This window comes from Typha latifolia, chromosome 11, assembly GCF_019914945.1.
Source record: "Typha latifolia isolate L0001 chromosome 11, TyphaL0001v2, whole genome shotgun sequence".
Classification (NCBI taxonomy): Eukaryota; Viridiplantae; Streptophyta; class Magnoliopsida; order Poales; family Typhaceae; genus Typha; species Typha latifolia.
This window is the reverse complement of record NC_133096.1, coordinates 1,380,065-1,404,274: the sequence shown is the minus strand read 5'-3', so window position 1 is coordinate 1,404,274 and position 24,210 is coordinate 1,380,065. Positions and strand designations below refer to the sequence as shown.

The 24,210-nt window shown below is 34.2% G+C and overlaps 3 protein-coding genes across 8 annotated transcripts; 2 read left to right on the top strand and 1 right to left on the bottom strand.

Annotated features, from left to right (window-relative positions):
• Window positions 1-815: 815 nt before the first annotated feature.
• LOC140798121 (uncharacterized protein At3g27210-like) lies at window positions 816-3,164 on the top strand. Of its 2 annotated transcripts, XM_073151865.1 has the most exons (4): window positions 816-1,028; window positions 1,119-1,373; window positions 2,478-2,558; window positions 2,660-3,164. In XM_073151865.1, exons 2-4 carry the CDS (start codon window positions 1,214-1,216, stop codon window positions 3,016-3,018), a joined length of 600 nt encoding a protein of 199 aa, XP_073007966.1. In that variant the 5' UTR covers window positions 816-1,028; window positions 1,119-1,213; the 3' UTR covers window positions 3,019-3,164. The 2 variants fall into 2 exon arrangements, with proteins under 2 accessions (XP_073007966.1, XP_073007967.1); XM_073151866.1 differs by lacking the exon at window positions 816-1,028 and having other exon boundaries at window positions 1,048-1,373.
• Window positions 3,165-3,367: 203 nt separating this feature from the next.
• Window positions 3,368-8,154, bottom strand: LOC140798119 (F-box/kelch-repeat protein At1g67480-like). Of its 5 annotated transcripts, none has more exons than XM_073151861.1 (5): window positions 7,982-8,154; window positions 5,920-5,985; window positions 5,631-5,702; window positions 4,843-5,417; window positions 3,368-4,243 (listed from the first exon to the last, which is right to left on the bottom strand). In XM_073151861.1, exons 4-5 carry the CDS (start codon window positions 5,340-5,342, stop codon window positions 3,616-3,618), a joined length of 1,128 nt encoding a protein of 375 aa, XP_073007962.1. In that variant the 5' UTR covers window positions 5,343-5,417; window positions 5,631-5,702; window positions 5,920-5,985; window positions 7,982-8,154; the 3' UTR covers window positions 3,368-3,615. The 5 variants fall into 5 exon arrangements, with proteins under 5 accessions (XP_073007962.1, XP_073007963.1, XP_073007961.1 ...); XM_073151862.1 differs by having other exon boundaries at window positions 5,646-5,702; window positions 7,982-8,121; XM_073151860.1 differs by having other exon boundaries at window positions 4,843-5,702; window positions 7,982-8,121.
• Window positions 8,155-18,224: 10,070 nt separating this feature from the next.
• Window positions 18,225-23,701, top strand: LOC140798117 (small ribosomal subunit biogenesis GTPase RsgA 1, mitochondrial). Its single transcript, XM_073151858.1, has 5 exons — window positions 18,225-19,046; window positions 21,585-21,806; window positions 22,068-22,256; window positions 22,401-22,594; window positions 23,311-23,701. The coding sequence occupies exons 1-5, from the start codon at window positions 18,366-18,368 to the stop codon at window positions 23,477-23,479; spliced, it is 1,455 nt and encodes a 484-aa protein (XP_073007959.1). The 5' UTR covers window positions 18,225-18,365; the 3' UTR covers window positions 23,480-23,701.
• The last annotated feature ends 509 nt before the right edge of the window (window positions 23,702-24,210 follow it).

Here is a 24,210-nt window from a genome sequence, read left to right as displayed (position 1 = left end):
AAGAGAAAAAAAAAGAGTAAGATGGTCATTTATTATTAGACAGTTGAGAGATATAAATAAGAATGGATAATTAACTCTAGATGTTATAGATGAGTAGAAAACATACATTAGGAGCTGCATTTATTAAACTAAGAAGAAAAAGAAAAGGAGGCTTAAAAATTGGTTACCTTGCATGTAGTTCTGCCATGCATGTGTTAATCATCAGAGATTAGTGCTTTATAGACACTAATCCCTTGGATCTTCACAATAACTAGAAATGGCTTAATTATGGCTAATTACAGGTATAGAACTACTATTAATTAATTAATTAATTAATTATGTGCTTATTCGAATAGGACATAATTAATCAACAAAAAAGACTTAGCATAATTTATACCCCATTTGTTTCATGCCATTGACTAAGCTTATCTCCTTCAATAATTTTGAACAGCTTGGAAATGTAAAGCACATGGGAAGAGCTGAAATAAAGAGAGGAGAGAGAGAGAGAGAATAATTGCTCTATGGATCCCACAAAACTATATTTTAAAAAAAGAGAGAGGGAAAGTTATTAAAAATTAATAAAAACACTCTGAATTTATTCATTTTATTTTAATTATCTCAAAAATATCTTAACATTAATTCACTTACTTACCATGATTAATACATATGAGTTAAATAAACTATAAATTCTTTCTTTTTTATTAAAGGATTTTCTTTTATTTTTTTTTATTTTTTTTTGGTTTCAAAAGTAATAGAATGTTGTTTATTTTTTTGAGATAATAATAAGTAAAATATAGATGTCGAATGATAAATATCTTATATTCTTAGATGCTAATGATAATAAAAAAAAAAAGAAAGAAAGAAAAAAAAAATCTCCTCTCCTACCCTATTGTCACATCATAGTGCAAATATGCTCCCCACTGCCATATAAGAACACATGTACACATAAATGAATACTCTATGCATGTCTACACCTCTCTGTATTCTCTGCTATCAATAGGATCTCTTCTTCTTTTCAAAGATCATGAGTTTGAGTTCATAAAATCCAAGTAAGACCAACTTTTACTCTGCTGTGTTCTGTCTCTGGTTTTGTTGCTTTGTCTGTACTTTCTCTTTTGACTCTTCTTTTCTATCTGCAGATCTATGCAGAGAGAAATCAGAACTTGTAGTTGAGATCTTGGTGTAGTTGTTGTCCGATCCTGCATCTCAGGCCTATAAGGATCCAGACTACACCATGAGGTTTCTCACTGGAAGGGGCTCAAAGAAGGCCAAGAGGAACTCCATTCCATTGCCACCTAAAGAGAAGAGTCTGAATAGAGAAGACCCAAATGAGGAATTGGGTTCTAAGATCAAACCCATGGGATCTGATGGTGGTTGCAGGAGCACAGAATTTGGTATGATCTTTTTGGATCTAGTTTATAATTCTGCAGTATAGTTCATAATCTTTTGAAGAGAGAATTCCTTTTTTGTATTTTTCCTTCTTGTTTTTAGATCATTTCCAGATAAGTAGGTGAGAAGTCAATTTAGATGCGGTTGGTTGATCTATACAACTCTTCTTGCATACTAGCTAAGTTGGTTGGCCTCACAAACTGCCAATTCTGAGATCAAATTATAGTTGCTCTCTTTCTGTTCAATAGTACCAATTCACATAAAGATATGGCTAAGGCTCTGCAAATTTCTTATGTGCATTCTTTTAGTTTCAGCTGCTCTGTACTTTGTCATTGCTAACAAGTTCAGCAAACTCTTGCCATATATTTACTTGAAGAGTTATCATGTCAGGTGTTATGGTAAAAATTTTAGTCATTGCAATTAAGTTAGACAAAGTACTGCCTGAGCTTTATTGATATTTGTAGTATTTCAATGCATGGATGGCCAATATCTTCATTATAACAACTAAATTATATGGTTTTAGATATACAATCTTTACCTCGTTATATCGTTCAACAACAGCTCTGGATAAAGGATGAGAGTTGCATTATCTCTGCATGACAGTCAGCATAAAACTGAATCCTCATAGAAATGTTGTTCCAGTGTTGCTAAAATTCAAAATGGTGAGTGAATTTGGTTCTGAGGATAAAGATGAGAAGATATCTAATATCTTGTTTGGATTCTATATGTTGATTATCATTTTCCTTCGGAAGAGTACTTTGATACCTTTAAGCTTACATGGATTGCATTGCATCTCAGAAAATAGTTATCTGGTTCTTGGAAGTACTGACGTTTTGAATTGAACTGAGGTATAAAAGAATGAAAGGGATAATGTGAATCAAAATGACTTTTAAGAACAAGGTGTAAATCGACGACCGTTAGAAGAAGAGTCTGGTGAGAGATCCATTTGTTTTTGCTGTTCGAAACTAATATATTTATCTATTGTGTTGATCCAGTTATTAGGTGTTGCATTTCTTTTTCTTTTAGTTTTTGAAGGATAATTTGTTGCCTTCCTCTTAGCTCCATGAAATTGCTATTAAACCTTGAAAAAAGATGCTTGATTTATGCAGGCAGTAAAGATGAAACTTTCTTCGAAGCGAGGCAATCTTTAGGTTCTGACTGGGAAGATGATTTCTTCAGTGTCAATGGAGGTAACTGAGACCAAGATGTAGATTGCCATACACAAAATATTCAATCTTTTAAAGCTTCAATACACTTGCTTAATGGTTTGAAATATCTATCTTCTTTTCAGATTTCACTCCATCAAGAGGCAATACTCCTAACCATCAGATCATGACCCCACGACGATCTCAACATAACAAAGCATCAATTGTTGCCATACCTCCTGGCCCCGAGACGAAACCTTCTCCAACTGATAAAAAACTTAAGCTTTCTGAGCTTCTTCAGGAGAGAGAAGAAGATGAACAACAGAGGATCAATCATAACAACATAAATAGCATGGAAAAAATTAACAATGCTGATGCTGAGTATAGAGAAGTATCGCCAGATATCAATATGAAGCAGAAGAAAGAAAAATCTTTGAAGAGCAGACAATGTTGCTTGCCGACGTTTGCTCGAAGGAGAGGAGAAACAATACATAAACAGACATAAGAATAGCAAGGGGAATCATACTTGCATGATATCATACATAATGTGTTTTGACTAAAAAGTTTCCTTCAAGCTTTAATTTATACACATGTAAAGAACAATGAGAGAAATATATATATTATTTGTTGTGAAGTTTATATAGGAAGAAACATGGTGCTTCTATTAAGGTTATTCTGTATTTAGTCAAGGGTTAGACCTCTGCCTTGTGAGGTATCAACTTCCCTAAATTCAAGTTGTGATTCTTGTGAAATGATGTACTGAGAACTTGTCATTTTCTTGCTACTTTTCACATGTAAGAACAAAAGCTTTGCTGCCTAGAAAAGAACTTCACCCAATAAAGGAAAATGATCTCTTGAGGAAGAAGCACCTAAGGTTGCTTACAAGAACATCCTTTAGGAAATTAGTACAGTACATAACCATTTCCATTTGTTCCACCTGAGGCTATTCATTAGCTATGAAACTGATAAGCAATTCAAAGCTCATGAAGGCCAAGACAACAGCATGATTGCAACAATTTAAAGAACTAGATCATAAGCCATCAACCAATAACATTGAAAGTGAATTCGCAGCAATATCAAAACATAATAGTCCATATGAACTTCAAGTTCTGATTGTCACACTGCACAAGCACAAGCCAGAAGGTTTAAGCGACGATGTTCCCCATTCTGATCCAGGAGGAGCATCGGGGTCATAAAGCAGTGTGTCATATCCAGGTTCTTCTTCCAGTGAGAAAATCAGTAGCTTCCGATCCAGGATCCCAAATCGGAATCCAACGCTCGAACTCCCAGTAAGCGGCACTGCAACGTTGTGCCATGAATTCTCAACTGGATTAAATATGGCCAGCTTCCGCTGGTCATTCCACTTCATGCAGAATAGCTTCTTGCCAAGCATGGCGTGTGCTGTAACCATCACACAACCATTCTTCATCTCACGCCAAGTGTGAGACACAGGGTTGTACACATCGACGGACCTGGAATTGCCGATTGTGAAGCTTGAACGCCCACCCATGACATAGAGCTTTCCTCCAAAGCTGAACGCGAAGCACCCCCATCTCGGTCTGCGAATGCTTTCAATTAATGACCATTCATTTTTGTCTGGGTTATAAGCTTCAGCACTTGATAGACTATCACCGTCTGATCCATAACCACCTACAGCATATACCACACCATCTACCTCAGCACAGGCGAAGTCGTAACGACCAATATTCATTTTAGCTAGCTTGCTCCATCTGCAATTTAAGGACAAGATATAAATATAAGAAATTTGTAAATGAGTAGGGTCTTCTACAGATAGGAAGTAAGAAGCTTGAAACAAAAGATAGACGCAATATCCCTGTTAGAGCCAACCTCCACAAAAAACAAGACAAGTAAAGATATTTATACAGCAGTCTCACAATGTTCATAGTCGAACTTCTTAGTTACTCACTTGGTGGGGCAGTAAGGTTGCCCTTTGCATCTAAGAGGTCATAAGTTCAAATCAGAGAAACAGCCTTACATTTCCCTTCCCCAAACCCTTTATGTAATAAAATAGTCAGCCTAGGACTAAATTCCGTTTGTCACTGCACTAATACAAAATAACTAAAAGAAATACTACATTTTACTTCGAAGATCTCTTCAAACAATTCATGGTTCTATCATAAAATAAAGCACTATTAGAACTTAATAATAGGAGAACCTATCCATATATCTGTGGAGTGGACGTTACTGCCAAAGGAAGAAATAAGCATTCAGCATCAATTCTTATAGCCAGAGCAATTTCCTATTCAAATTGTTCTAGAAAATAGAATATTGTTTATGCTGGGTGAATAGAGTACAGATAGACTTGTACCTGTTCAGCCGAGAATCATACTGATAAACATCATCTGAAGCACATTCTTTACCCTGATGAACTGAATAACCAGCCATCACCAGAAGCTTGCCATCAAGAACAACTACTCCAAAACCCGCCTTTTCTGGCCCAGGCATAGGTGGAAGAACCTGATTTTTGCTACTTACAGACCCCAATACCTCCCAATGGCTCTTCTTTCCATCAGTATCACCTGTCAAGATATAGATGCATTCCTCAAGCCTACCAGCCTCCTTCCTTACACTGATCAACTCCTTGGTCTGGATAAATGACCTCCAACTCTTGCAGACAGCAGCCATGACAGGAAACTGACACCGAGGAACAAGAGCAAGGCAAAACTTTGCCACATCTTCAGGTAACCCTGGTATTAAAGGGCGATGTAAGTCATCTTCTTCTTGTGGGGCCAACTTGCTTTGGATCGCTGAGCTGAGGCAGATCTCTGATTGAGCAAACCGTTTTTGTGCACCAACAAACGGAGGCATTGCTAAACTTGGCTTGCCAGAACCACTCGAGGATGAGTAGATTCTTGTGATCTCTCAAGTGTGCCTCCTTGGCAACTGGAGATAGTAACAAAAGCTATGGAATAAATTATAAGTGGCAGTAATTCAAGCAAAATGATTCATGATATCCATCATTTATAGGAATTTTAAGAGAGAGAGGCTTGTAGGAAGTTGAAATTTGGAGCTTTAATCTCAATAGTGTTTTAGATTTTGTTATTGCTTTTTCAAATGCCATTCGAGAGTGATAGATCATGGAACAGATTCTCTCACTCGATCTGATAGCACCTGTCTTCTGATTAATGTTGTAGCCCTTGATCTCTCCCCCAAACATTGCCCCAAAATCTACAGAGCATGTGAAATAATATCAGCTAACAAGTAAATAAAAATGATCTGTATGTTATGCAGATACATACAAAAAATACACATAAAAACCAATACACAAGCATCAATTGTCTGTACCCACACATAGATAACACAAATGCACAGGCAGACAAGCATGCGTGAGAGAGAGAGAGAGAGAGAGAGAGAGAGAGAGAGAGAGAGAGAGAGAGGAACATACCAATGGCCATAGAACTTTAGTAATACTTAACCCCCAATAACCTCCATTTTCTGATAGTTCAATCAACTGGAACCAAAAAAGAAGTATCAGTCTATCAGCACATAAGCTAATTCAGATTCTCATAATATGTCCTAGTGCTATACAAATTCACCAAAAAATAAAAACCAAATCAAGAATTCAAGTATTTTAGAATTTAGATTATCTAGAAACCTTTGAACGATAAAGAGAGCATAGATCAGCAAGCCAATAGTGAAAAGAGATAAATCGATCTCTTTTCAGACAAATAAGAGAGCTTGAATTAATGAAAACTATTGCAGTTAGCTGGTCCAACGTGCATGTTTGAGGTAAATCAATCTAATTGAAAAAAGAATGACATACATACAGATAATATATGTCAAGAAATACTATATCTATACTAATGATATCTAAATCAATATATAAATTGCGTTATTCCCATTGGCCAACTAAATCATGAACTACAAAAACACTTATGGAAGTCCTAATTAGGCTCGTATTTTGCAAATATCTTGAATTAGTGAGCAATAAATTCTCTTACTCATTTTGTTCAGTGGTCCAACACTTAGGTTCAAATTCAGAAGTGCTGGGAGTAGATATTGCATGTCGGTAATCATGCTAATCCTCTAACTACTTGACATCCAAAGATTCCAAACACCACCATTGGAGATCCAGTCCCATTCTCTTCACAATGACTTGCATAAAGAATTAAAGAAAACTGTGCAGAAAATATTGAGATTATAATGAGCAGGGAAGATATTCTTCTCATTTCCCGGCAACTTATCAGTAATGTTGATGTGCATAGAGACTATTAGTCAAAATGCACAGATGAAACTTTTTGAAAATTTATGCAAAGTTCCGAATTCAGAGTGAATATGGTAGAGTGATTTCTCTGTCTTTTGTTAAAGATAGGAAGAACATCAAAATTTCACAAAATGAAGCAGTAGAGACCGACTTGGAAAAGATGTCAACAGTACTATTTGTGAAAATTCATAACAAGATTAATTATAAAGTAAAAAAAAAAAAAATACTATAATCCAGAAATTATCTTGATATACATGCTTCTGCATCTATCAAATGACAAAGAACATAAAAAATAATCTACGCAAATAGTATCGGAATATAATGACGTAATGGGCCTCTACTGCACCAACATCTATGAGCATCTAAAAAAGCAGATCAAGAAGTCAGAAAAGTTAACTACTTGCAACTTTCCTCTTGCCTTTTGCTTGAATAATTTATCAAATCTAAGACAACTTCTTTTGAAATTAGAAGAAACTGAAAGAATAATATTGCCCAGGAACAAGCACTCAATATTAAGAACGACGCAAGTACGAAACACCAGAAGATGACACAATATATTATAAGCTGCTTTTCCTTACAAATAAAAGAGATTTGGACAACCCAACAGTTCTCAAGAAGTCTACAGACAGTGACAGGGACCCACTCTAAGATCTAAAGTGATTAATGAAAAAGAAAAGATAAAAGATAAAGAGAGAAAGGCCTTGACGTATCCAGAATTAATCCAGATCTAAATGAATATGTTCCTCTACAGAAGAACTATCAAACAGTCGAACTAAAAGCAAAGCATTACTTTATAAAAGTTCAAATTTTGAAACATCTACACAATATGTATTCCCTGAATAAGTTAATATCGAATGCAGAAAACAAACAGAAGAATGCCAGAAAGAGCTCCGAAGCTACAAAAAGTACCTAAAAATCCCTCCTTTACATATCAATCACAAACTAAGAATATAATCTATATCCACAAATATCCAACAGAAATCAAACAAGCTAATTCTGAAATCATTTCTACGAATACCAATAACACAAGAAACAAAATCCAACAGATCTGCCAATAAATATGAGATTTTTTACAAACCAACATCGAAAGAACTTCCATTCATATACCCAAAAGAGGAACTTTTTTCCAATGTTAAAATTGGAAGAACAAATAGTAAGGAGAGCACCAATCTCCAATCAGTGAGGGAGGGCCAAAGATAGCACAACAGGGAGCAAAACATAGAGGAAGAGGAAACGAACATACCCAAAATAGAACACATGCGATTGGCTCCAAATCAAATAATAATTGAGAGAGAGAGAGAGAGGGAAGAGGCGGTTTTATAGGCAAAGGGGAGGAAGTCAGAAGAGGATAAAATTGCCACACAAGGAGTAAGTAGATTTATCTCAACAAAAAAAAAGAAAGAAGAAAGATAAGTAGATAAGAAGTTAATATCTTTCTATTTTATATTTCAAGAGAGGAGTCCATTTTCCTAGAACAACGGGAAAGCAGCATGGGGTTTCAAAGAAGTCGTCTAAAAGTTCATTTTGGCACCTCAACTTTAGATTTATTACATTTCACTCCCTCACATCTTCAAAGCTTACATTTTTTGGATTTTTTGCATAATTGCCGCTGAATTTTTTTAAAATATCATAATTTTAAATATATATATTTTAATATCGGGTTCAAAATATTTATAAATTTATGTTTCTCAATTCCCTTATAGAAGATAGAACAAACAACATAATGCTTGTGTGACGGTCCTAATAAAATAGTCTTTAAAATATCGAAAGTTTTAGAATGTTTAATTAGGGCATTAATTCTTCTCTCTCGTATCAGAAAGAGAAATCTAAATTTATAAATAGTTTAAACAATAATTAAAAATATTTTTTTAATATTATCATGATAAAAGTATTTAAAATTTTATAATTTCACTGGTATCCTGTCATTGCGAGCGGATTTTATTTTTATCAGATTTGTAACTCCAAATTGGAGGCAATAAAATCTAGTTATGGAAGGACATGAATTTTTATTTTTATTTTTTATTTTGGTGTAAATATTACTTTATTCATCAACTCAGAATTGGAATTCTTATATTCTATGTTCTGTGCTTCTTAATTATTATTTTGTGATCATTTTATAACTAGGAATAAAATGATACCATGATATTATATTTGTTCTATTAGGATTGAATGAGAAATAATAGCATAGTGGAATGCACATTTACTATTTTTTTTTCAACCAATCTAATAATAATAAAGGATAATTGTAGGGTGATTTTGATAAAATTCCTCCTCTTTAATAAATACTTTGGACATGATACAGTGGACCTGATGACTTGGATCATGCGTGGCAAGGGTCAAAAAAATAATAAACAAATAGATAAGAACACCACCATCCTCAATTGGCTATAGATTATATATATTATAAATGATATCTACTTAACAACATGCAATAGTTATTTTGTTAAATAATAAGAATCTAATAAGGGAAGAAAAAGGAATATAATAAAACCTCACAAGCTAGAAAAAGAAAAGAAATATATAACATTATATTTGCATAAATTTGATTATTGATTACTTAATTTATTTAATATTTTAATAATAAGAGAGTCTGCGTATATCAATAGATAATATATATATATATATATATATAGCGTTAAGCATCACACACGAATCTGAGTCATCTATGAGCATAAATAACTAAATAAGTCGTTAAAAAATATTATATAAGTAGGCTTGTTTTCGTATTGAAGTCCCCCTGAAACTAAGCGACCGGGTCAAATAAATGTGTGGTTTTTCAATTATGATAGGGATTGTGTTGTTTTCTTTTATTTTACTTTATTATTCATTCAAAATCTATGAACGCCAGTATGTTTAAATAATAAAAATGGGCACATATTTGCAAAGTGATAAGTGATAAGAGATCTTAGAGACAAGGACAATAAAGATGGCGGCAAAATCCTTTGCATATATGCTCTAATCTCCTTCAGAATTGCAAGAAGATAAATAAATTGGAAGATAATATGCTTAGAGATTTTTCTACAACTAGATGACAAGGCAGCTCATAGATCAGGAGGTGGCAACTTTTTAAGTTTGACATTGACTCAAAGGTTGTAAACGAATTTAGATTTGATATAATTTGATTTGGTTATTTTTTTTAAATAAATGGAGAGAAAATTTTAGGGGGCTTTTGCAATTTAATTATAATAATTTTTTTTTGTAAGATTAAGATCTTAAAAACTTAATCTATTTTTATAGTCAATATATATTTTATTATAATTGAGCGTATATAATTTATACATGCGTTGCCGATTGAAAATAAAATATAATAAGTTGCGAAAGGCCCAAAACATCAATTAAGATTATTAATAAAAAGTTAAAATATTACAAGGAATAAAGGTAATAGAATTGTTTTTAAAAAAAAGGACTCTATTCTTGAATAATAGATTTAATCTTGGACTGATGTTCTTCACCTTAATTTTTTCGGATAAAAATGCGATAATTACGCTCTCTCTAAATATACCACCAAAAATGACTACTAAAAGGAAGTCCACAATTTTTTGAGCTGATAATTTGATATATATTTTTTTCCACCATTTGAACTACAAAGAGATTTTGTAGTATAAGATCCATGTGAGATAAATTTCCATATAACTCCCCGTGTGAACATTTAGTAGTATAATCTGATTTGGGTTATGAGCGAATGGACCTAATTATTAAATGGGTCATATTTGTTTTTGTATAAATAAATAAATAAATTTTATAGCACTTTTAAGTTTAAATAGTAAAATTGTCTTAACCCATTTAATCTTCTTTTTTGATAATATAACCCATTTAATCTTTGTAACCCATGAAAAACGTACTCTAGTTGATTTAACTCACTTGATCTACTCAACAACTTGGGGGTGATTTATGGTGAATTTTTCATGTATGCTAATTCTCATATTAAATATTTTGTGTGGCAGAAAAGGTGGCCGCCATAGCAGGACGGCGAGCTGCCCTACTAAGCTGAAATGCGGTGGTGAGATGACTAGCGTTAGGTGGGCTGGGCGGGCCGCCAATCCAAAATGCAAATAGTATATGAGCGAGTAGCGGACTGGGTTTAATAACTAACATATGTATATAAAAAAACCAACATCGATTGCTCTTTGCTCTCTCTCCTGCTACTCTCTCTCTCTCTCTGGATAGCACGACAAATCCTAGAAAAAATATCCTTCCACGGTCGGCAGTAGTGAAGGCGACGACTAGTCTCTCCCAGAGAAGTCACGAGCGGCTCGTGGCAACATGTAGCTCTCTCTCTCTCACAGTTGCTCTGAGTTTCCCATTTTTTACGGGTTGACTATTTTTAAATGTTTCGGTGTTAAATTTTCAATTACTTTTAATGTGCTATGGTAAGCAACTATAGGAATTAATGAATTAATTGCTAATTAATTTATGAATTATTGAATAAAGATTAATGACTTTTAATTTTTATTCCTTTTTTTATTGTCTTGCATTATTAATTGGAGGAACTACTAATTACCTACTAATTAAATATATAGTACTGATTAGAGGATTTTGAAATATGATATAGTTGTTGTTTAGTGGTTGATTAGAGTTAGTAATTACTAATCATCAATTACTATATTTTTTATTGATTATTATTTTACTGTTTTCATTATTTTTAAATCAGTCTTTAGTTAGTACTTAATAGTTATTATCTCCTCATTATATATAGTAAGTCAGTAATTTTAGTTTTTAAAATATGAGTAATTAGTTACTGATGAAGGAAATAAAAGTGTAAAATAGTAATTACTAATTAGTTATTAATTTTTGTTTTATTGTTTTTACTTTTAATTTTACTGGAGGACTAAAGAAGTTAAACAACAATTAGTCACTGTATTTATGGTCTATACAATGATTTTAGCTTTTTTTAATGCGACTTAATTGGAGGAAGTAAAAATGTGAATAATGTTTATTTTTGTTCAAATTTTATTCATAGATAGACGGATATGACTACTAATTCTTTTCAAATATTATCTGTGGCTAGGTCAATATCATCTAAATTTTTTATGTATGTTGACTCAAATGATTTAGAGTGGCAATATGGATGCCTTTCAAATAAGGAAGGAATTAGTAGATTCAAGAAGCATATTGTTCGTATTAGAGGGTTCTTGTCAAAAGCTAATGACAAGGCAAAAAAATATTATTAAATAGCATATAGAGGGAAACAAAAAGAGAAAGGAGGATAAATCAAAAGAGGAAGTAGAATTGAGAGCATAAGTAAATATATTTGGAGAAAGAAAAAGAGAAAAGAATTTTAGATGTTGGAAGTAAAAGACTAAGCAATAGAGGTCTTTTAGACAAATACACCTCCATTGACCTAGAATTATAGTTAGAGAGCGGGGAAAGATTAAACAAATAAATATAAAAGATACTTTTGCTAAAGAACAAAAAGATAAAGTGCTAATGTAGTTAGCTCTTTGCGTTTATAAGTGTGACATTCCCTTTAATATTATTATTGATAAATCGTTTCGTGTATTGGTCGAAGTAGTTGGTCAGCATGGTCCGGAGTTCAAGTCAACATCTATGCATGAGTTACGTGAACCACTTTTGAAGAAATAATTGGCTAAAATAAATAATGATTTAGAGAATCATAAAGTTGCATGGAAGAAAAATGACTGTTTTATTCTAACTAACGCTTGAACATATCAAAAAGAAAGAATCATTATGAATTTGTTCGGAGTTCAAGTCAGCATTTATGCATGAGTTATGTAAGCCACTTTTGTAGAAATAAGTGGCTAAAACAAATAATAATTTAGAGAATTATAGAGTTGCATGGAAGAAAAATGGTTGCTTCGTTTTGACTAATGCTTGAATAGATCAAAGAGAAATAATCATTATGAATTTGTGTCAATTGTGAATTTGGAGTTGTTTTCAATGCTCAATTGATTATTCTAAAAATTCATATACAACTTAATACATCTTTAATATTATTGTTAAAAGGTATCAAGAAAGTGGGAGAGAAAATGTGCTTCAAGTTGTGATCGATAATGTTGTTGCTAATTTAGCAGCTGCACGGTTGCTAAAATAAACATATCCCCATATATATTAGACATCTTGTGTTGCTCATTGTATAGATTTAATATTAGAGATTATATCAAAGGAACAAATGATTAAATGTTCAATTGAACATGTGAAGGAAGTCATTGTCTTTATTTATAGACATCACAAGATATCTAATTTGATGCATCAGTTTACACAAAAAAGTAGAACGTGAGACTCGAAATTACAAGATTTGTCACTTCATTTTTTACATTGTAGGATCTTTTGGAGAATAAAGAGAAATTAAGACATATTTACTTCTAATAAATTTTCAAGTTGTAAATGGCCAAAAATTGTAAAAGGAAAAATAATTTATTCTACTATCCTTAATAACTAATTTTTAAGACAAGTGTCATTAGTAGTTAAAGTGTTCATTCCTTTAGTGAAGTTACTTCAAGTTATTAATGGTGAAAGAAAACCATCGATATGATTCATATATTAGTTGAAAGATGTCAAGAAGGAAATAAAAAATATTTTCAATAATAATGAAACTTTTTCCAACCTTTTTTCTAGATGCAATTGATTATTACACAAATGAAAAGCTTGATACACATCTTCACGCTACTGCATATTATTTAAATCAATACTATTTTTAGAGAGATTTTAATGAAATGGAGAGTGACTTCAATATAATAGATGATGTTATTAGTTGTATTAAAACTTTTGTCCAGATCAAGCCATTCAAGTTCACATTTTAAATATGGAGATAAAAGCATATAAGGATATTGCCGAAAATTTTAGAAGATCGCTAGTAAGATTAATAAGAGAAATTAACAACAATGAATTCAATCTAAGTAATACAATTTTTATTAGCATATGTAGTATAACATATGTCTTTTACTTTTTATATATTACTAAGTTATTTTTTAATTTTTATAGTTATACCTGATTAATGGGGTGTATATAGAGTCGGTGTCCCCTACTTGAATAACATGACGATTAAGATTCTTAATTTAATATATAGCTCAGAATGTGAAAGGAATTAGAGCTCTTTTGAATGAGTAATATATCAGTAAATCATTATATTGACTAAGCTAAATTGATGAATTTTATTATCAAATTGATTTGATCTTTGATTTCAGATTCATTCAAAATAGAAAAATAGATTAGATATTGAATGATCTTATTTATGTACAATATAGTGCAAGAACAAAGGATTGAAAGGTAGCGAAAGAAAAGAATACAGTCGCTTCAAAAGAAAAAAAAATAATGCAACGAGAATGATTGGATAATGATCATCTAAAGCAAGAGGTCTTTTCAAGTGAGAGGTTAACTTGGGAGATGATAAGGAAAGCATTAGAAGTCAAAAAATATTTAAGATCAAAGAGGAGCACTAGATCTACTCAAGCTACTATTAATAGCACTTCTTCTACTTCTCTAGATGAGCAATTAATCGAGTTTGATGAAGAAACAGACGACAAGGATGATGTTGAGCTAGAGTTTGATAATAATTATGACGATAATCTATTGATAGATAAAGCTGTTTCCGTGGATTGTGAAGAAGATTGGCATGTGGATTATCCCACACGGCACGCGCGGCGCACACGACAAGACGGGCGGGGCCCGTCACGCACAGATGCTCTCCTGTGCACATATAATTATGACATCATCAAAAATTACCTGCTAACCTATCCATGATCACATAATCCATCACCAAATAAATCATACTATTAACCAAATAAACCTGTTAACATATGAGTATCAAAGTCCATAATAATATATACTAGACCACTACATAATCTGACAAGACCCACACATGCTACAACAAACCATCAAGATACAACTAAAACAACTAATATAAGACTACGCCATGATTCAACATGTATTATACAAATCATTATCTAATACAAAAGAGTACAAATATCAAATACTGTTACAACTCAATTTCTATATAAACTATCATCTATACCGTCTCGCATCTATAGCTCACCTCATCTTTGCTCTAAAATATCTCATCAGGATATCTCAAGGCGGTATCACGTACCATAATATCTGTGGGGGTTAAAAAGAAAGAAATAAAGAGAGTCATGAGCAAAAGGCTCAGTGAATAGACCTTACCCCGAATTAGTGATACCAAACAGAGAGTAAATCATGTGCTGGATAATATGAATTAGAAAGCTGCATGATGCCATATATGAGTATGTATATATGTATCCTCAATGACATATATATGAATGAAATCAGATTATGGGCCAGCACTGCCTGCTACCAGATTAAGAAGAAAAATACCTAAATAAATAATATAAATAAAATAAATAAATAATTAATTAATTAATTCTGCCATCAGTCCGGGCCGAGCCCCAAGACTATGTAGAAAGAAGGAGAAGAAGCCGAGGAAGAAGAAGAAAAAGAAAGAAAAGAAGAAGAAGAAGAAGAAGAAGAAGAGAAGAGGAAGAGAAGAAAGCGAGAAGGTGAGGGAGGGGGTTGCGGACCCGAGCCGGCGGGGAGGGCACCGGTCGCTGCTAGCCAGCTAGCGGCCGGTCTCTCGCCGGCGGCTCGGCTCCGACGAGCCCGAGCTCGGGGCAAGAGAGAGAGAGAGAGAGAGAGAGAGAGAGAGAGAGAGAGAGAGAGAGAGAGGAAGAAAAGGAAAGAGAGGGGGAATGAGGGATCTCACCGGCGGCGGCAGCTTCGGGGAGGTGGTGGCGGGCCGACATCGGCTAAGAGGAGAGGAAGGAGTGAGAGAGAGAGTAGAGAGAGAGTAGAGTGAGAGAGTGACCGAGAGAGAGATAGAGAGAGAGGGAGATTTAAAGAGAGCGAGAGAAGGCGGTGGAGGAGGGAGGCTCCGACGGCAGCGGCGGGGCCCACCGCGCCAGCTAGCCGCAGCTGGTTGGCTGCGGCAACGATAGCTGGGGCGCGTGGCACCCCACGCAAGCTGCTCACGCAGCTTGCATGGGCACGAGGCCGGCCACAGTGTGGCCGGCCACGTCGTGCCCAAAATTAAATTTTTTTTAAGGTCGGGTTGTTATATTTTTAGTTAGAATATTGTCAGATAATGTTATATTCTCAATTGCATCCCCAAGGCAATCATAAATCCTAACTACGCCTTAAATATTTTATAGATCCGGCACGGTGAAATATTCGTCCAAATGCACTTCATTTAGTTTTCAATCCCTGACATCTTAAGATAGATCTTAGTCACTAATTGATGCTAAATTTTATACATAATTAGACTATCAAAAAAAAAATTATATACCCCCTTGATTATGTTCCAAATCAACTTGGGATTGGTTTAGACTTTCATTTTATTCTATTGATAATTAGATTTAAACCAACTAATTTTTTCTTATATCTTTCATAAACTTTTTTTGTGACATATAAATATCTGAATTATAAAAAAATATCTCACTCCATTAATGTTATAGACGTAAAAATTGAGAAGCCCATAATTCCCCCATAGAAGGTAAGAATATTTTGATAAACTAACATTTCTTTATCTTCTTCCTTCTAAAATATAAAGATAAATATACTATATAGCTGCTCACGTGACTTACGTGTGATAATTTATAGATAATAAAAGTAATAGTAATAGAAATCTAAGAGAGAGATATTTGGGACCTTTTTAATAAATAACTTTTTATTCTATTATATATGCATTCTAAATTTATGAGCAATTTGTATCTAAAATATTAGGAAGCATCGACAAGTGATAATAGTTGTTAAAAAGAAAGAAAGAAAAAGATAATTGATAAGAGCATAGATGATATCATGGTTTGAATCGTATAAGCTATTTAATGATCAGATTGTGTTCTTATTTAATATTTTATTCAATTTAATATATTAATTTGTGAATGAATCCACCTAACACAACATGATTGTTTGTATATTGAATCAAAATTATTAAAAACCTATCTCTAAATTTCCTGCATATTTAATAGCCTTATCAAAACATTCATAACATATTAATATTGGAATCCCTATTTAACAAAATTAAAAATGTTTCTTTAGCTTATATATTGACAAAAAATTTAGAAAAGAAATTAAATTAAACGAAGGCTCGATTCGGTTGATGGTTTGGCAATGCGGTTAGCTTGGAGGAACAGCTCGGCAACGCAACGGCTTGGAGCAGTTCTCGACGTTTGATTCGGAGCAATTGTTCGACGATACAGATAGCTTGAAGCCTAGACTAAGCAGCTAAAAGCTCAGTGGGAGCCTAAGTGCATTTATATCTAGGAAGGGTTGGCCCTTTGTCTAGCCCAAATCTAGCCTTCAGGCTCATGAATAATTAAATATATATATAGCTCTACATATAATTATAAAAAAAAGAAATTAAACTAAAACAAGTTATTTCATCTTAAAATTTGCATGCTTGAAGGTATTATGATCGAGGAAGATTATAATTATATAAAAAAGTTAAGAGAAATTTTATTTGATGCTCTCATGATTTAATTCAATTTTATAAAAAGGTTGAATATGAAGATTGTTATATACAAAGTTATAAAGAATTGAATAAAATTTTCAATCGCATTTAAAATAATATTAATTAGATTTCAAATGACAGAGATATATTAAATATATTAAATATATGTATATTCTTGTCATATCTTTGTCGTCTAAAATTCAATCAATACTATTTTAGATACGTTAGAAAGCTTATCTAATTCTCTATAACTTTATCTCTCTTCACCTCTAGTTTAGTTAAATATAATTAAAAATAATAATAATTTTATTATATTCAATATCACATAGAGGGTTAAGTTTTTAAGATGAAAGTTTATAAGAGTTTTATAAAATTGAGCCAAACTAAAGCTTGGTAAAGTGTAGTTAACCCAAAAGTTAATTGACATTCACCGTCTTCTCTCGTATATTAACTCTTACTTTTATATAAAAAATTCTTCTGATATAATTTTTTTGGGGTATAATTTAAGAATCAGTGAGCTAAGCAATGAGACAAGCTCTCTCTAATTGCTAACGTGAGCATTAGCCATATAGTACTTAGAGGGCCATGCCTATGGTGATTTTAAAAGAACGAAAATTACATTTTTAACCCTATGCGATTAGGAGTAAATTTATTTCACTCTCCTAATTTTTATATCATATTTGATCAAATATAAGTTAGAGTTGGAGATATTAATTAGAGACAAAATTATTAAAAATTAAATAAACTTTTTGACGTATTTAATAATATTAATTAAATTTTAGATGATATTTTAAAAGTTACTGATAGCTAATATACTGCTTGCTTGGTATGGTAGAATTAAAAGATAAATACAACATAAATGAAATATATTGATGGTTACTTGTTAGGATGTTTAATCTGATAGAAATTAAAAAAGTCCGTAGGCTTCCAATGAAAAACTGCCAAGTAACCCAATAGAAAATTAGGGGATGCCCTCCGAGCGGTTAATCTCATCAAGCTGCAGCCAATACACTATTGCCAAGTTTTCGAATGCATAAAATTCATACAATTTGGGTCACAGGGATCCGGCTCATCCACTCTCCCTTGCAGCCTTACTCAAAACTGAGCTCCTTCTCACCTTCTAATTCCACCAAACCTCCGTTAATCCCCACTTCCCCCCATTTCTTCTAAACCTCTCTTCTCGAGACTCTTAACCCTAGCGATCCCGATGCCTCCCTTCTTCTCCTCCTCCTACTCCTCCTCCTTATCCCTTCTCCGCTTCCGCCCATCGCCGCCTCTCGCCGCCGCAGGAATCCTCGCGCGCCGCCTCTCCGCCACCGCCTCCTCCGCCCCTCGCAAGCCTCCCCCTGATAAGAACCTCCTCAAGGCCAAGGACTCCGTCAAAGACCGCCACCACATCCTCTCCCCTTCCCTCACAGCTGGTGCGGCCGCCGATGAGGGCCGCCGCGGTGGCGGCCTCCTCCCCAACCAAGCCATCGGCCTCGTCGCCGCCTCCCAGGCCAACTTCATGCGCGTCATCGTGGAATCCGCCGGTGGACACCCCGAAAATCCTAGCTTGTTCGGCGCCGATCAAAGGATTGGCACCGATCTCCTCTGTGTTGTTAGGGCTTTGCTCAAGAAGATAAAGAGGAGGGTTCTTGTTGGGGATAAGGTCATCGTGGGGTCGGTGGATTGGGTAGATAGGAGGGGGATGATCGAGGACGTGTTTGAGAGGAAGTCGGAGGTCGTCGACCCCCCGGTGGCGAATGTGGATCATCTTCTTGTGCTGTTCTCAATGGACCGGCCGAAGCCGGAGCCGTTCACTTTGACGCGGTTCTTGGTCGAGGCCGAGTCCACTGGGATTCCACTCACTCTCGCGCTTAACAAGGCGGAGCTTGTCGATGAAGAGGTTTGTCTACTGCCTTCAATTCGTTCTATCTTTATTGAATTAGTCAATATAATAAGGTGGTGAATTTGCTCATTTTTTACTGGGCTTATGTGGAAATCTAGTGGGCAGGATAAATGCAACCATTATTTGATTTGATTGTTATTTTCATTATTCAGTACTGAGCTGTTGCATGATAACCACAAAAGTGACTGCAGAATGTAGCGAAATGAATTATGAATTTATGATGGGAGAAATTAAGAGCAGTCGAATCATACAGATTGAAGACCATCTAGAGCAATTGATGAGTACAATTATTTGAAGAGCATTAGCTTAGCGTGAATGCAGAATGGAATTATTAGATTATGGAAAGGATTTGCGCAATGAAGTTCTAACTCTTGCAAAGATCATTCTTATGTATTATAACTGCATTCGACCAAGCAGATCATGGTTTTGTGTTGGTTTTGACTTTTGTGGTTTTACTGAGATCAGTAAATAGTTAGGACAAGGAGATTGATGAAGATATTTGAAGGTGTCTATAGTATGATTGTTAAATTTCCATGCTTATTTTAAACCCTTCTAACCTTTCCTTTTGGAGGAATGAGTGATGAAGCTGGATAAGGGTTCAGATTTTGTTATAGCCAAGTCTAGGGATGTAGGTTAAAGTTATGCAAAATGATACCTACAATAGGTGAGAAATGCAGAGTGATTTTGCTAGAAGCCAAGAAGGTAAGAGAGCAAGGTGAGTCTTCTATACCCTACAATGTTTTTCCATTCTAGGTTACTGATCTCGTTTTGTGAAAGACTCACTTGGGTTTCAAGCGGAACTAATCAATTAGCTGTCCAGGTAAATTCTTAGGATTTGCTTATCTATGGCCTAGTTCAAGATTACTTAGTTGGCAAGACAAACTGAAGTGTCATTTAGATCTTTACTTTAAATAAGTTGAACTTGACATTTTTGTCTAATAAGAATAAATTAACACATGGCTTGACAATTCCCTGGTTCCAGCTCATTTCAGAAATAGACAAGATGATCTGAAAAGTTGAAAGTGCAGTCAGTGGTAGTCTACATTTGAGCTTGCTCTTTCTCATCCTGATGTCATTTATGTTGCAGCAAAGGCAGTTTCAGTAGGAAATGATAACCACCATTTCGTTGCACTAACAAGTAACACCATCTGATTCAAGGAAAAACAAAGAAGATGTTGAGCACAGTAAGTTTTAGGTTCACTGCTAAAATATATCTATCATGCAAGAAGAAACCATGATGTTACTACTTTGTAACAGTTCACTTCTAACTGTATAGGAAATAGGAAGGTTAGTTGGATTCCTGACCCATATGATGCTCCCTACTCCTTAGGATGCTAATCAATCTCCATATATATCCACTATATACTTTCTATTTTTTTCCTTGTCCTTCTAGTTGTATTTATTCTGGTGATCCAAGAAATGCTCTATTAGTTTGGCATATTGTGAGCTACTGATCTTTGAATATCTCAACTGACACAATCTATGAAAGAGAAGTTACTTGATAATGATATTGCTCTCTTTTAAATGTTTTCATTAGCTAGACTGGCCTATGTTTATGATTGCTTCATAGTGCTTCTGAGACATCAAGGACTGTTGGTGTATATTCTCCTTGATCAGATGCTTAATGTCCCTATAAACTGTGTGTCACCATACTTGTTCCTACTGGAGTAGCAGTTCTAAAAGATTTGCCAATTCTTTTATTTAAAATGGAAATAATATGGTAAGACAGTTGTGCACTTTTAGATCCTTCAGTGGCATGTGCTTTTAGGTCTCCTAGCTATAAGAGCACCACAATTTCTGAGAAAGGTCTTGCATATGTAGCTGTTGAATGACTAGGGATATATCTTGCACACGCGAGGTATTTGAGGTACAATTCTAGTATTACTTGGTAGAAACTTATTGTTTGCTTTGGAGAGATTCATACTTATGTATTGTGGACTTGTGGTAGCTACCTATATCTTGGAGCCAAGGAACTATTAGTTGGAGTTTGTATGAAAAAAAGGACAGTGGCCTATAATCTTACATATCTTCTGCAAGTGAGGCTCTTAAAAGCCTTGGGTTTGAGTTATACAATGTAATTGGTTTATAAATAAGCAAAAATTCTAAATGCCTTGTACAATATCCAGCGTTCATCATTCTATTCCAGGGAGTCACCAGAGATTGTTTTCATTTATTTTCTTCTGACAGATTATAAATTTTGAGATATTGGTATTCTATGGACTATAATGGATTTTAAATTGAATGCATATTAGCAAAATGAAAATTTACCGACCTTCCATTATACTTCAAAATGGAAAAAGGAAATTTTTTTTTGGATGTAGGTCGACTTATCACATGATGGCATGCTAATATGGGGAGTAAAATAATGCCATAAGGCTTTTACTTTCTCAAGTGCATTTTAGGTGTCATCAGTATGACATATGAGAATATATTTTTGTTAATAATAATACAGGCTTTTTTCATGCTTCTACTTACATATTTTTGTTTTGAAGTTACATTGTCTCATATGCCATTTATTGTCATTTATGGGCGCAGACATTATCTTCTTGGAAAGAGAAGCTTCATAGCTGGGGCTATCAGCCATTGTTTTGCAGTGTTGATCAGAAATCTGGATTAACTGCTCTCGAGGACATCTTGAAAGGTCAAACATCTGTGATTGTTGGTCCAAGTGGTGTTGGGAAGTCGAGTCTTATCAATTCCTTGAGAGGCAGTCACAGCATTTCCGATGAGGATGAAATAAACAATCTGCTTGAGCAAGTGTGCATTATCAATATCCTCTTTTGTCCTTCTTTAATTCTTCAATAAGTTTTACTTCACAAATTCTATTCTTAATTGAGCATTCTGAGGAGATAAAAAAGTGCTGATTCTTAGTCAGTAACACCCTTTCTGCTTCTATTAAGGTTTTGTAATCACTCTGTGGTACTGTGTAATTTGAATTTTTACATTTACATAGCAATGTTAAAGTACTCCATCTTTGTTGTAATTCACATGATGGTTCTAATATATGTAAACTTTCAGAACAGTAAGTGGTTTGGAGAACAACGAGTTGGCTCTGTGTCTAAAAGAAGTGGCAAAGGAAAACATACAACAAGGCATGTTTCTTTACTCCCACTATCTGATGGAGGTTTTCTTGCTGATACTCCTGGATTTAACCAGCCTAGTCTGATGAAAGTTACAAAGAGAACTCTCGCAGAAACATTTCCCGAGGTTTATTCAATTTATTGCATATGAATATGAATGAACTTCTATTTCCATATCTTATTTCATAGTTTACCTTGTACTTTATTAAAATAGTTCTTAGCTTTCGTGAATATAGTTATAGTGGCTTATTTTCAGTCATACTTTTTTCAGATAAGACAGATGCTCAAAGCTAGTGAGCCTTTGAAATGCACATTTAATGACTGCCTACATCTTGGTGAGCCTGGATGTGTTGTGAAGGCTGATTGGGAAAGGTATCCATACTACCTACAATTCCTTGATGAGATTAAAATCAGAGAGGAGTTCCAGTTACGGACATTAGGAACAAAGAGAGAAGGTGACGTGAGGTATGTTCTGAGAATATATATACTTTGCCAGCATGATGGTTCTTAATTTTCTCATTTAGCAATTGTAATCTACCCTATGGGTAAGGTTGATTCTCTGTAAATGGTCTTGATGATTCAATTAATTACTATATTGTATTTCATGAGAAAAGCAGCACTAACAGATGATGGTAGGGGTTTTCATGTAATCTTGTCAACTGCAGATTGGCCAAGAGGCCAAGACATGTTACCTTAATAGAATGACATCTTACTGTCTTTCTGTGTTGTAATTTCAAGTAAGTCACTAAGGAAGGCTAGTATTAGTAGCTTGATGGTTCACTAATCTAGTTTAATTTGGATTCTTCACTATAAATTTGTTCTTTTATTGGAGGAACTTATAAGTAATTGCATAACTCTATTTGTTTCAATGTCATGAAAAGGTAAAGCAGACACATTGTAAAATAACATATTGCAATTATATGCACTCCAGGGGCCAATTGTTTCTATAATCTAGTTTATGTTCCAAGGACACCCTTAAGATGCACGAGGTTCATTCATTGATACTGGAACACACTAGTTTTTGCAGTAATTCCATAGTTCCTTGTACTGATGCATCCCATAGAAATTAGTGTGGTAGATTAGAAGGATCAACAGGAAAAACAACATACAAATTGTTATTTACTAGAAGGAGCAGCATGCTTATCATGGAATTTACAGATTGTTACAATCAATCTTTTCAGGTACAAGATGGGTGGAATGGGTGTCAAACAAGCAGAGCCAAGGCTTGAACTTAAAAAGCACCGAAGGGTATCACGGAAGCGGCTCAATCAGTCGTTACTCAATGATCTCGATGATCTTGATGACTTTGAGGAGGACTACTGGTCAGACGTTGAAGAACATGCGAGGTGAGAGTCTCCCACCATCGACGTTCTCACCTAAAAGCCTGAACAGGGGCAATTGAGGATCATTTGTCCACTCTGTAGATAGTTGCATTACTTTAACCCGCCCCACTGTAAATTCACTTGTAAATCACTGGCGAAAGAGATTTGAAGGAAAATTGCTGTTGTTTAATCACTTCTACCTTTCATGGTATAAGATGAAAATTAATTCAGGAAGTCTTGCTTATGTCTCTATGCAGTTCCAGCTTTTACTTGACCTGCTGGTAAGCCAAAGCTTCCTGCTTCTTGACAAATTAAATAAGGTGAACTGCTCTCCGTATGAACTTAATCTGACCTTGTACTGAAGCAGACATATTCTCTGAACTAATTTTATTATATACCCCTAAGTATAAGCTATTCTTGTGTTTCTTTGTAAACTAATATAGTCTGGAAACTAATAATTCTTTGTAAACTAATATAGACTAATATAGTGTGTAAACTAATAAGTACACAATGTGATATAATATTGAAATGATAATTTGGTAAATGATTAGAATAGCTTTATAATGAATAGAGGAGGACATGAGAGAGTATTTAAAATGAGGCAAATACTTCAATGCACTTTTAAAAATTATAATCTTAATCCAACGGCTATTATAGCCAGTTTTCATATCCGGTACCGGTTCTAAAACCACATTACTTACGTTACGGAAGAAGCGCTCTATACGTTTTTTTTTCTTCCGTTAAGATTTCTCTCTTAAA